At 48.8% G+C, this 14,159-nt stretch overlaps 1 protein-coding gene across 3 annotated transcripts in view; it reads right to left on the reverse strand.

The window, feature by feature from the left end:
• Positions 1–14,159, reverse strand: part of AHNAK (AHNAK nucleoprotein) — a 76,960-nt gene that overhangs the window by 34,470 nt on the left and 28,331 nt on the right. For 2 of the 3 annotated variants that reach the window (XM_027090056.1, XM_027090057.1), the window contains exon 5: positions 181–280. The exons of the other annotated variant lie outside the window; for it this stretch is intronic. In XM_027090056.1, coding sequence (XP_026945857.1) covers positions 181–280 — 100 coding nt within the window. The remainder of the gene's footprint in view (positions 1–180; positions 281–14,159) is intronic. 3 annotated transcript variants of the gene reach the window in all.

The following is a 14,159-nucleotide window of genomic DNA, read 5'->3' on the forward strand; positions in this document are numbered from 1 at the left end:
GTCCTAGAGAGGAAGGTGGGGGGGCCCTGGTGCTCCGAGCCAGCTCTCTCCTGAGTGTGGCTTCTGGTCCAGGGAGGCATGGTCATCTGCACAGGCTCCCATGAGCCTCATGTCTGGATGGAGGTATCATTATTACAATTAAAGTTATCATTCTTTCGGGGCCCACGAGACTTCTCTCACCTGTGTTTGGGGTGGAGGCTGACTCTGCCCGGGCTTGGCTGGTGGCTTCCTCAGGTTTATTCTGGTCTTTGCATTCCAGGGCTGATGGCTGTGGTGCATTCTAACAACAAGGACAAGGGCTGTTACCAGTCGCACATCAAATCACCCAACCAATTAACGTTTCTCAAATGCCTAATACATAAAAAAAATGAGGAGCCCCACGTTTACGCCCCACCGCATCTCAGTCCAGCCCACCCATCACTTGGAAGCTCTGCCTGTAGGAGAGATAACAGGATCTTAAGAAGGGAGCTGGCATCAGCTGAAAGACATCCTTCTGTGAAAGTCCAGTGACCCTCATAGAAAGGGGACAATGCCATCTCAGGTTCATCAGTACAGCAGACCCAGTCCCTGGCCTCAAGGGTTTGGCGGTGGCAGAAGAAAAGAGATAAGGTGCAATTCAATACTGAGGAACAAGATGTTGTCAAGTGAGGAACGTGTAGAAAGGAGGGTGTGTTACTGTCCACTCTGCATCTTTTCTCTGTACCACAACTGACCCGGATGCCATGCGGCAGGAGCTCTAACCAGTGGATTGAATTCCACTAAGAGCTCCTGAAGCCTATATGGTAGATCTCCAACGCAGGGGTCACCACCATCTCAGAGTAGGGGGTCCCCTGAGGAAGGGAAGCCTACCTGAGCACGGGATTCCCTGGCCAATGCCAGAATCCTGTCTGGCAACAACATGGAAACCAGTTTGTGGAGAACAGAGTTACTATCAGTAGCTTCCACAGGCTGTTCCTTTCAGGTGTTTGCTCAAGTTGAACATCAGCCCAAGAAATTACTCTTTCTCGGGAGGAAGTAACTTGGAGATTGATGAAAGAATGAGTCTGGATCTTCAACTTCAAATTGGTCAATTTTCTTATTCATGCTTTCCTCTTCCAGGTGATCTATCCTCACCATAAGTAACAAGCACATCCCTCATTAGACTTTCCTAAGGGCCGAGACCATGGATTATTTGTCTTTGTATCCCTGTTTATAGAGCCTAGCACATTGTCCCAGGCACTCTGGAAAAGTTTGTGGCTTGGATAGATGACTGACGAAGGAAGGAAGGAAGGAAGGAAGGAAGGAAGGAAGGAAGGAAGGGAGGGAGGGAGCGAGGGAGGGAGGGAGGGAGCGAGGGAGGGAGGGAGGGAGGAGGAAGGAAGGAAGGAATATTTTTTTGACTGAATGATACTTGCATTTCTTTAACAACCACTGACATGAAAACTGAGACACAGAGAGCTTAAGTAACTTGCCCAAGGTCACACAGCTAGGAAGTCTCAGAGCTGGGATTTGAACCCAGGCCACCTGGTTCATGAACTCACACGCAAAACTATTAAACCATCCACTTATGTTTCCCAGCATATACTAGAAAATATGAAAGAAAAACAAAGTCCAAGGCAAAGTGACCAAAATATCCAAAAGAAGAAGTTATCCTGAAGAAAGTATGGTTCCTTGCTAACTATATTGATTGCCTCGCACTGTCCTGTGGGCAGAACTCATAGCCTGAACTTTAGAAACGAGAGAATAATACTACTGCACTGGCAAAACAAAGGTTCTGTGGTAGCTGGACTGGATAAAGGGGTAAAAACCAAATTCGGTCTCAATTGACTTTAGGAAAGGAGATAGTCAGACCAGCAAGCAAATGGTTTTCTGATACAAATAGGAAATTAACCTGAAACAAATAGGAAATTAACCTGAAACCATCAGAACAAGTCCCCCTGCCTTAAAATCCTATGATCCCTCTAAAAATGTAAGCCTCGGAAGGAAGCCACTATTAAATACAGCCGCACTGAGTGGTCCAGTTCAATCCCCAGAGATTACTATTAAGGCACTAAGTGGTTCTAAGGTGTGTCTTGTTAGTAACAGAGAAGAGTGTCCAGAGGAAACTTTCAGGGAGAAAAATCCTTTCACAGCCACCATTTCGGTGTCTTCCTGAGTACAGAGGATGAGAAAAATAGAACAAGGAACCCAAGACATCGAGGTGGAGATGGGGAAGAGAAAGAGTCATGAAATTAAATGGTGTAAAAATTGAAATGCTCTTAAAGCTTTTCCTTTTCAAAGGGACTCCCCGGGCTTCCCTGGTGGCGCAGTGGTTGAGAGTCCGCCTGCCGATGCAGGGGACGCGGGTTCGTGCCCCGCTCCGGGAAGATCCCACGTGCCGCGGAGCGGCTGGGCCCGTGAGCCATGGCAGCTGAGCCTGCGCGTCCGGAGCCTGTGCTCCGCAACGGGAGAGGCTACGACATTGAGAGGCCCGCGTACCGCAAAAAACAAACGAACAAAAACAAACAAACAAAAGGGACTCCCCGGCACTTCCCTGGCGGTCCAGTGGTTAAGACTCCACGCTTCCACTGCAGGGGGCGCAGGGTTCCATCACTGCTCAGAGAACTAAGATCCCGCATGCTGCACAGTGTGGCCAAAACAAATAAAAAATAAATAAAAGGGACTCCTCTGTGGAAAACATTGTACTAGATGACGTGTGAGCTTGGAAAAGATTAAGGCAGGATCCAGCTGGTGGTACAGCTTCTGATGTACCAGAAGATAAGCCTGGCATCATCTAAGTCAAGCAAGGGACAAAACCAACGACTGCTGCTGACGTGTCCCACGCTGATCAAAGGAGAAACCCAGAGGCCGGGAGCAGAGAATGCACTGCTGTGTCAGACCAGACAATTGGCATCATCATTCCAGGGCATGAACTGTGTGGCAGGAACGGACGTGAAGGAAGGGCAGGCTGTGGCCAAAGAACTCTTTGGAGCCATTCCAGAGAAGAGAGGATGGGGGACTGGGTGGGGCATTCCCCAGAGGCCCTGCAAGACCCCAGACGCTGGCGTTTTACATCTAAAAGGTACAGTGAAGTGTGTGGAGAAAACTGATACATAACAAGATTCCCCTGCAAAAGGGTAGAGACCGGCTTAGTTACTCACTCCCTGTAAAATAGTAACAAAGCACACAGTGGTTAAATAGTGTTATTACTGTACATGTTATTATGTTACTAATGTGAATCGCTCACGGTTTCCTGGCCAGGAAGATTGAACTGAAGTTTTTATTTTAACAATGAAATCATGTTTTTTTGACCAACAGATTGGTAAAAAATAAAAGAGCTCAATAAAAACAAATAAGGGTATAGAGAAAGCAGGGGCTTTCATACCCAGAATGTACATAGATACTGCCTTTTGGGAGGGCGATTGGGAGCAGCTATTAAAATGTTAAATGCATGTGCTCCTTTGCCCAGCAATTCCATTGCAAGGTATCTGAGTGAAATCCTTGTACATGTGCTCAAAACGGCATGTGCCAGGGTGTTCCTAGACACAGGAAACAACATGCAACATACAATATTTCATCTAGGCTATGCAATATTTCACAACAGTGAAGGAGAATGAAGCAGATCTGTATTTACCTACACAGAACATCTCCAAAACATATTGTTAAGGGGAAAAAAGCAAATTGCAAAACAATATGCTATGGTCTTTTTTTTTTTTTTTTTTTTTTATGGCTGCGTTGGCTCTTCGTTGCTGCGCGCGTGTCTCTGGGAGAGAAGCTGGGGGGTTGATAAAATATGCCCAGAGGCAGGGTCAGCTCTCCTAGGCCAGGGAAAAAGGAAGAGGTGTCTGCAGTTGGGCAGCTCCAGTGCCACTCCCCAGGCCTTGTGAAGGGATTGAGAACCAAGTACGGAAGGAGGGAAGGGGACAGCCAAGCTCTGGTCTGCCTTAGGAGGCCTGGGTCCTCAGGGCTACCAAGGAGAGTTCCCTTCCTGCACGGGGCCACTTAGAATGATGATGGCTGAGAGCCAACAAGTAGGGTGACAGAGGGACAGAGAGTAAGAGGAAAGTGAGTGGAAGGAAGGAAGATTAGAGAGGAAAGGAGCTCGTGGAGGAGCAGGCGTTGCTCCACCTTGGCCAAAAGCGGGGAGCCCGTCTCTCCCTTCAAGTGTCCTCTGGCGCCAGAGGAAGGCCCAGCAGCCCTGACTGTGCTGGGAGCTATGTGAGAGCCTGCCCTTCCTCAGCATCCTCACTTCCCCTCCTTCTGCCCCTCTGTCCCCGACACCAGGGCACCTGATTTCTGCTTTGCTTCCGGTCTGAGCTGAACAGAATAGGGAATAGGACAGGTGAAGTGACTCCAGAGAGGTCTAACCTGAAAAAGCAGCACTGAGACGAAGCTTACCATAGCAATCATTTTACAGTATACACATAGATCAAATCATTACCTTGTACACCTAAAGCTAACGCAACATTACATGTCAATTACATGTCAATAAAACTGGAAAAAGAAAAAGTGGAACTGAATTTGTGGTTTACTCAAGAGATTAAACATACAGTTTAAGGAGAGAGGGTTAAGGGAATCCTATAACCCAGAACAGCCTGCCTCCACAGAATGATGGCAAGGAGGGGGCCCTGGGGTACACACAGAGGAATGACTCAATAATAGTGAAATGGCGGACACCCTTAAAAAGCCAGTAAGGGAGAGATTTCAGGCTCGGGCAGCCTCTCCTGAGGCCTTCAGATCATCCCTCAGAGGCCCCAGGGATGCCCCAGCTGACCCTGACCCAGCCAGCGTCATGTGATGCCAGTTCACACGGGTGCTGGGAGGCAAAGGTAATCTAATTATTCTGGAAAGTCATGTTTGCTAGGGAAGACTGGCTCTGTTAAAGATCAGTGTCAGGTTTGAACCTGTTCTTCCCAGACCCACGTGCTGTACCTCAGAGAGCAAGACGGGGAGAAACGCAGGGCGGTGTGAGCAGCTTTGCAGAGGTCTGATGACTTATAACATCCAAGTGGGTTTAAAACCACCATTGCCCAGTTGATGGACTGGACCTCAAGCTAAAGAATCACCTCCACTTCATTTCTTTTCCACTTTGAACTCAGAGAATCAACGGGGAGATTCCTGACCCACCACTTCACATAGTAAATAATCCTTTCAGTAGAGAATGGATAAACAACAGGGTCCTCCCGCATAGCACAGGGAACTAGATTCAATATCCTGTGATAAACCATAATGGAAAAGAATATGAAAAAGAACGTACATATATGGGGCTTCCCTGGTGGCACAGTGGTTAAGAATCTGCCTGCCAATGCAGGGGACACGGGTTCAAGCCCTGATCTGGGAAGATCCCACATGCCACAGAGCAAATAAGCCCGTGTGCCACAACTACTGAGCCTGAGCTCTAGAGTCTGTGAGCCACAACTACTGAGCCCGTGTGCCACAACTACTGAAGACCGCGCGCCTAGAGCCTGTGCTCTGCAACAAGAGAAGCCACCGCAATGAGAAGCCCGTGCACCGCAACGAAGAGTAGCCCCCGCTCGCCGCAACTAGAGAAAGCCTGCATGCAGCAATGAAGACCCAATGCAGCCATAAATAAATAAATAAATTTATTTTTTTAAAAAAGAATGTGTGTGTATATATATATATGTATAACCGAATCACTTTGCTGTACAGCAGAAATTAACACAACATTGTAAATCAACTATACTTGAATAAAAAATTTCTTAATTATTAAAATAATAATGCTTTCTTCTCGCTCTCGGCTGGCAAGTCCTTCCCAGCTCAGGAGCCTGCTCTGTGAACAAGGAACCAGCATAAGGCACCTGGGTCAGCTACCATTTGCACAAGTCTGCATGGGGCTGGCAATGGTGTTTCTCTCTTGGCAACTCGAGGTGTACATTGCTTAAACACATGGCATTGCTTTAAAATACACAATTCCCCAGGAGATTTCTGATCTCAATGCCTCCAAATCTTCCTTTTTCTTTTTTTTTCTTTTTTCAAATCTACTTTCTAGAAGGACTTTGCCCAAACCTGAGAAGATAAACACATTTGGCAAACCCCAGCCTCACGGTCCTCAACAGAGACTTGGAAACGCCCTGAAAGGCGTGGATGTGAGTGCCATGTGCTCAGACACCACATGTGCTCCCCTGCTCACATGTCACTATTTCACAGCCAAGTGCTTCCCAGCAAAATACATAAGGGCTTTGTCTCAATCTGCAACAGTCTGCACTGGCATCGGAGCCACTGTCCCTGTGTCTGTCCAGCTCAGAAAGAACAGCTGGGTGGAGGGTGGCAGTGAGCTGCCATGGAGAGAGGGTCAGCCCCACCTTGCTTCAGGGGGAAAACACAACTCTGCACATCCTGGCTGGGATTTCTGGTCACAAATCTCACTAGGAAGGAAGGGATGGGGGAGAAAAATGACGGTGATTTTTTTTGTATTGCTCCCTTAATAAAACAAAGCCTAGGGACTTCTCTGGTGGCTCAGTGGTTAAGAATCCTCCTGCCAATGCAGGCGACACAGGTTCGAGCCCTGGTCCAGGAAGATCCCACATGCCACAAAGAAACTAAGCCTGTGTGCCACAACTAACTGAAGCCCGCGCGCCTAGAGCCCATGCTCCGCAACAAGAGAAGCCACAACAAAGCGTAAACCCCGCTCGACACAACTAGAGAAAGGCCGCGCGCAGCAAGGAAGACGCAATGCAGCCAAATAAATAAATAAATAAATAATAAATAACAAAGGCTGGTCAGGGCATCAGAATCTCACCCAAGGGACTTCCCTGGTGGTCCAATGGTTAAGACTCTGTGCTCCCAATGCAGGGGGCCCAGGTTCGATCCCTGGTCAGGGAACTAGATCCCGCATGCCACAACTAAAAGAGCCTGAATGTCACAGCTAAAGATCCCACTTGCTGTAACAAAGATCCCACGTGCCCCAACTAAGACCCGGCGCAGCCAAATAAATAAATATATTTTTTAAAGATTTATTTATTTATTTTTGGTTTTGGCTGTGTCGGGTCTTAGTTGCGGCACGCGGGCACTTCGTTGCAGCGCGCAGGCTTCTCTCTAGTTGTGGCCCACAGGCTCCAGGGCATGTGGGCTCTGTAGTTGTGGCGCGCAGGTTCCAGAGTGCGTGGGCCCTATAGTTTGCAGCTCGCAGGCTCTCTAGTTGAGGTGTGCGAGCTCAGTAGTTGTGGCACGCGGGCTTAGTTGTCCTGCGGCATGTGGTATCTTAGTTCCCTGACCAGGGATCAAACTGGCCTCCCCTGCATTGTAAGGCGGATTCTCTACCACCAGACCACCAGGTAAGTCCCTAAATAAATATTAAAAAAAAAAAAAAGAATCGCATCCGAAAGATGCATTTTGTAATACAAACAAAATAATCAATTGGGAACAGAATAATCAAAGGTCACACTTTCCAGACTTAACTGACATTTCAGGTGTCCGTCACCGGTACTGGACCAAACTGACCAGATTTGGGGACCCTCCTCCTCCTTCACACCCCAGCTTTCTTCCCCTCCCCCTTCATCAACTGCAATTCTTGGCCATCAAATCTCTGCTGTAATTCTGGTGGGGGCCATCTCCAACCCACCCGTGACCTACCTGCGTCTCCCACCAAAGCCCCACAGGTCTCTTCCCCACTCAGCACCCCCTCTGAAGCAGCCACCCCACATTTCTTAGATCAGTTCTTCACTTTTTCAGTCTCCAAGCCTTTTTTTTTAATTGAAGTATCGTTGATTTATAACGTTGTGTTAGTTTCAGATGTATAGCTAAGTGATTCCATTACATATATAAATATATATATATATACATTTCTTTTTCAGATTCTTTTCCATTATAGGTTATTACAAGATTGAGTCTCCAAGCTTTTGCTTTACCTCCTTTTCCACCCCAACAAGGCAGTCCCACATCCTGGAAAAGTGTGGATTTTGAAGTTTGCTGACTTTCCATCCTTTACTGAAGTTAGGTCAGGCCCATGAACAGCTCAAGGAGAGCAGCTGATTTGCACAACTTGCGTAATAACTTGTTAGGGAATCATTTCTGGTGTTTGTTTCTTTGGTTTGCTTTTGGATTTCATTTTGTTTGTTTTCGTTGGATTGTTTTTACCCAAAGTCTAAGAGAATGCATTGGAGATCAGGGAAATATGCGGTAATGGACAGAAGGAAAATAGGAGTCCGTGTCGCTAAGGGGAAGGGTATTAAGTGATAAGACAGTGACAGGAGGGCTGATGGAGTTTCTGCCACAAGCTGTGCACCATTTGCCTGGCACTGCGCTGGCGATATGATGGTGGATGAGCTGACCGCCTCCCTCCCTCACGGAGCTGACAGTCTGATGCGGAGGCAGCTAGACAAGCAACCAGTTACTGATGATCTAATGTGAACAGTGCTGAGAACAGGAAAGTACAGAGCAACGCGGGTGCACAGACTGTGGGGGGAGGACGGGGGGCGCTGTTTGTGTGTCAGGGGAAGAAGAGTTCCAGGAGGAAGTGCTCCCTAAGCTGAAACCCAAAGGATTGCGGAAGAGAAGCTTGTTGAAAGCCAGGGGGCCAGAGAGCAGGAGATGAAAGAGCTGGGTGTGGCTGGAGACGCCGGCTTGAGGCTGCAGGGGCGGACAAGGACCAGAGTTAAAAAGAGGGGAGTGCCAAACTGGAAATAACCCAAATGTGTTTCAACAGTTTAATGGATAAACAAACTAGGGTACATTCATACAATGGAATAATACTCAGCAATAAAAAGGAATGAATTATCAATATACACAACTTGGATAAAGTTCAAGTTCATTATGCTGAATGAAATAAACCAGTCTTAGGTTACCGACCACATGATCTGTGCGATTCCTTTAATATGACATTCTCAAAAAGACAAAACTATACTGAGGGAGAACAGATTTGTGGTTGCCAGGGAATCGAGGGATGGTGTGACTATAAAGGGAGAGCTAAGGGTTTCAGGGCGTGGGGAGGTTTTCCTGGTTGTGGTGGTAATTACGTGAATCGATACAGGTGTTATTGAATAAAATTCATAAAAGTATAAAAAAAATAGGGGAGTGCTCGAGGACTCCCTGGGGCCTTGGGTGGAGCCCGAAAGGCTGAGACACGCCCAGAGCCACCTCCAAGACCTTATCTTCCCTCTGTGAACCTACATGCTGTCTCTATAAAGCATCCCTGGCCAACTCTTCACTCACTTAGTGAGAAGGGGCCCATCCACATCAGAGCAAAGGGAGCGGCAGACACGCCCCACCCCCCGTGTTTTTTCCTGTACTTATTTCAGCCACCAGAAAAGCCCTATCAGTTCTCCACGATTACATAACAAGAACAGGGCAAGCAATCTTTGGGGGACGCACGGATTCCAGACGTTTCCCCTTTAAAAAATCGCAAAACACCGAAAGTGTGTGTGAGCAAAACATGCAGTGCAGGCTGTTTCCCTGGGCTGCTGGCAAGGTCTGGAATCACCATCCAGTGGCAAGAATCCTGTTAGCCCAAGGTGTTTATTTCCTTTTGATAAACAGTAACGTGTAATTTCCCATTTTTAGGGACAATAATTACTTCAAACAAAGGGCAGTTACTAAAGGGCAGTTACATTATTTGGAGGGACTGGTTCTCCTCCGTAAGAGAACTGTAGCTCAGTTTTTTCAAATAATAATAATTTTTTTAAACTTTAGCTAAAAGCATTCATTTGTCTCTTAGATAAGATTCAAGAAACAAGTACTTTTTGGAACACAGGGTGTTTAAATAGCAGAAGGAAAGAAAAACACCACCTCTCCCCCTCCAGGCCTCCTGGAGCAGCAGCTCCAACCCCAGCCACGCGTGGCACCGACAGTGCCCACCTGACACTTCTCCCTCCTGCAGCTAAATTCCTAGAATTTATTTTCTAGGAATTTAGTCAATCCACACCGAATGCCTCCACTCTCTCACTTAACATCCCTAATCTGCCTGAAGGGCCCACTTGAAATTCAAGTTGTGAGCGAACTTGCACTCTTACAAGCAGAAAAAGCCCTGGCATTATTCTCTCCCGCCTGTTCACATTCCAGCCCTCCCCACGGCCCGGCCACCGAGCCAGAGGATGGAGGACAGGATGGTGGCCCTGCGCCCTGGTGGAGACCACACCCCCAGGTAAAACCCCAAACCCAGGCCACAGGGCACTGGCTGGAAAGCCAGGGGGTGTCAAAAGCCTCCTCCCTCACCTGGCCTGGAGTGGGGGACCTTAAGACAGGCAGGGGACGGGAATTCCCTGGCGATCCAGTGGTAAAGACTCTGGACTTCCACTGCAGGGGGCATGGGTTAGATCCCTGGTCGGGGAACTAAGATCCCGTAAGCCGCCCAGCGTGGCCATACGAAACAAAAACAAAAAGGCAAGAGCCTGAATGCCGGGCTACAGGCGAGGGGCCATGTCAGGCCCCCAGAGGGGAAAGCAAGGTGGGCACCTACCCATGCTGTGTGTGAGGCTTTGCTGAAAGGCTTTCCAGGCCCAAAATACCAGAGCCGGCCTGCCCAAAGGCCTGAAATAACCACCAGGAGGGACCCACATCTCAGGGCCCCAAAGTCCTCTTTTTAAATGTAAATATCCCAAAGAATTAACATACAGGGCCCCGGCACTCTCCAGCACAGCAGTTTCTCAGAGGACAAAGCTGTCGATCGACTAAGGGAAAAGCTCGTGTCCCTGCAAGGCTTAGGACTTAGGGACCCACCGGGGTAAGGTGGCTAGCTCCCGCGGCCGCGCCCTCCCTGGGAGCTGTGAACCTGGCCTCCAGCAACTTCCCGACGCACCACGCCCCTCACCCACACCCCCCCCCGGTCTTCCTCCCCCTCTTTCCTCCCCGCTGTGCCCCGCGCCCTACCCCACTCTGCCAAAGCTGGGCTGGTGACTCGCAGCAGCCCAGAGGTGGATAGAAATCTGCCTGGCAACGAGTCACGGGGACCTGGGTGCGGCCTGGCAATTGGCAGTTCGGCCGAACGGGGCGCGGCGTCAGATGCTCCCTAGAGACTGTCCTGTGCGCCCCCCCACCCCACCCCGTCCCTCCCTCCCATGCTCCCTCTCACTTCTCCGGGACCGCGAGTCTCCGGAAGGCTCTCTTACTCCCTGGAAAATGGCGGCCCCATGATTACATTATGGGGGGCTTAAGGGTGTCACCTGGTTTCTGGTTGGAGCTGAAGAACTTGAAGTTGCAAGAATGCTGTTTTATTTAGGTGGTAAATTCATTTGGGGCGCTAGGAGGGACTTAGATAGGGAGCGGGGCTAAAGTCCCCTCAAAGCCCTTCGGCGCAGTCCCTGCTCCCTGTAGGTCCTCTCTTCTTTCCTTCCCTCCGCACCCCCTGACACGCTCCCAGCTGCTCGTTCCAAATCGTCCCCCTTCCTGGGGCTTTGCTCCTCCCCTGCTGCCTTCTCCCTCCCGGCACCGGCCACGCCGCATCCACCTCTGCCCTGTCCCGGGCTCGCTTTTTGGTTTTCCCCATAGATTGCTTTTTACTTCCTTCTTCCCTCGGGCCCCCATAATCTCCGGAGGAAAGAGCCAGTGGTCCAAACTCGTGGAGGCCTCAGTTCCTTCCCCTTGGGCGGGGCGCCGCTGGTGGGTGGGACAGAGCAAGTGCTCCGCTCACAGGGCTCATGGTTAGCGAGTTCTCGCTCCAGCTGGGCTCCAATTAGCCTCAGCTTTGGAGCCCAGGAGGCCTGCAGGCGAAGGGATGAGGGAGACTGTCCACGGTTGGGACCAACTCTCCTGCCCAAAACTCCTCTCTGGAGCCCCCTCACATTCCCAGGTCCTCCCCAAGAGAGGATCCCCAGAGGCCTCAGCTGGCCTGCATTCCGAAGCTGGGGGCAGCCAGTCCACTGGATGGGGTGGTGGAAGGGGCCTCCAGGCTTCCCGGACAGCCGTCAGGGACAGTGGGTGAGGCAGTTATAATGCACATGCTTTGATTGTCGTTTCTCCCTTGTTTATCATCATCCTGGAAAAGTGAATACTCAGGAGGGGAAAAAACCCAGGGTAACACTGGGGAGGAGGGGCTGGCAGCAGCTGACAAGGTTGAACCTGGGCCAAGGGTTCACTTCACTTGAGGCCTGGAGCCTACCCCTACCCCCCAAATGGGCAAATGAATAAGAGCCTTTTCTGGGCTGGACCAGAAACCAGCCAAGTTGCCGGGGTTTCCAGTTTCTGCTACTTACTAGCTGTGTGACCCTGAACATAATTGCTTAACCTCTCTGAGCCTCAGTTTCTATGTCTGAGGAAAGTAATACCCACCTCATAGGGTTATAGAAATCAAAAGAGATAAAGTGTGTACAATACATATACAATGCCTAACACAAAGTAAGTATTCAATAGAAATGGCTAACACTTCCAGTACTTACTATATGCCAAATACATTACACTGTATGTGTTAACTTACATCCTCCTCACAAAACTGCTATGAGAGAGGTAATGTATCATCACTATTTTATAGATAAGGGAAGTGAGGCACAGAGAGGTTCAATAACTTGCCCAAGATCACACAGCTAGGAAGTGGCAGAACTGATAGCTACCATCATCATTATCATCATCATTATTATTCCCTTATTATTCCCTTACTTATTCCCTTGTAGTCTCCTTGAGGAAACGGGCTTTGCCCATAAGTATTTAATAACTGCTTCAGTTCTCAAAAGGTCAAGGCCTTACAAATTTTGAAAGACAGCTTCCATTTCCTAAAACCTCCACAGAAAAAAATTCCCGGGTTCCTCAGGGAAACAGCAATGGCATCAGGGGAAAGGGGGAAAAATGCTTTTTTAAATTTTAAAAAAATTCTTTTTTTTCTGGACACACCCTGACATGCGGGATCTTAGTTCCCCAACCAAGGATGGAACCCCTGCAGTAGAAGCATGGAGTCCTAACCACTGGACCACCAGAGAAGTCCCAAAATGCTTTTTTTTTAATTAGTAAGCTTGGATTGACCTAGACAGAGTCACCTCTTCCAGCTCTAAGGGTGGAGACGGATTGCTTCACTTCTCTGAACCTCACTTTTCTATAGCCTTCTGGCCAGGGGCCGAGTGAGAACTCAGCATGAGATCTCAAGAGATGGGCACCTTGTGGACCACCAGTCCCTGTCCCGAGAGAAGCTCTTCGTTCTTAACCCTTTCCGATCCTCAGCCCCGCTGCTGGGAGGTTTTCCATTAAGGCCAGGTCTCAAGTTTGTGGTGGAAAATAACAGAGATTTTTAAAGGGAATTAAAACCACTGGCCTCAGCAGAATGTTCCACACACATTTGCTCTGGCCCATTCACGGCAGCACCTCTGCTGGCATCAGTCAGCCTTGGGAAGCTCTAGCAAATGCCTGACTCCACGGGGCGATTCAGAGGCCGGTAAACAGCTCTGGCATTCCCAACCCGTGGCAAGCATTCATGCACTGAATTCTTTGTCCTGATGAGGACGGACAGAGAGCTGCTCTGTGGTGCAAAGCCCAAAGCCAGAACTCCAGTTTCCAAACAGCAGCCGGAAAGCACGCCAAGGCCGAGGCACGCAGGCCACCAGCCCTTTCAAGGCCACCAGCCCTTTCAGCCCTATTTTGCTTGCAAAATAAACTTGCCCAAACTTGGACTTCTTTCTTGAAAACTTGGGTTTACTTGTTAATTCCAAAGGGGGAAAAGACTTGGCGCTGTTACAATGGAGAAACTTGGCGATCTCCTCCTTCACCGAGCGATCCAAGTCATGAGGGTCCTGAGCAGTGACCCCACTCCACTTCTGTGGGATCGCTGCCCCAGAACACATAACCTGAACCCAAGCATGAGGAAATATCCTCAGACAAACCCACACCGAGGGACGTTGCTGCAAAACAACTGGCCCTGTACACTTCAAAAATCTCAGTGTCACAAATGACAACAAAAAGCAAAGGAACTGTTCCAAACTGAAGAAGCTAAAGAGACCATGACAATTAAAGGTCACGTGGGATCACAGGTGGTTGAAGCCTAAATGGGCAAAAAGACATTGCTACAAGGAAATTGTAGTTACTGGGGCAATTGGTAAAATTTAAATATGGGCAATATGTCAGATAATAATAACAATGTTAAGTTTCCTGAATTTGGCTCTTATCTTGTGGTTATATAAGAGAATGTCCATACATGCTGAAGGATTTAGGAGTAAAGGGTCATGATGTTTGCAATTCACTTTCAAATGATTCAGCAGATATAATGATAATTATAACATCGAGAGAGAGAGAGAGAGAGAGAGAGAGAGAGAGAGAGAGAGAGAGAG

Source organism: Aethalodelphis obliquidens, unplaced genomic scaffold, assembly GCF_003676395.1.
Source record: "Aethalodelphis obliquidens isolate GAN/ISIS:26980383/991018 unplaced genomic scaffold, ASM367639v1 scaffold69, whole genome shotgun sequence".
Lineage (NCBI taxonomy): Eukaryota > Metazoa > Chordata > Mammalia > Artiodactyla > Delphinidae > Aethalodelphis > Aethalodelphis obliquidens.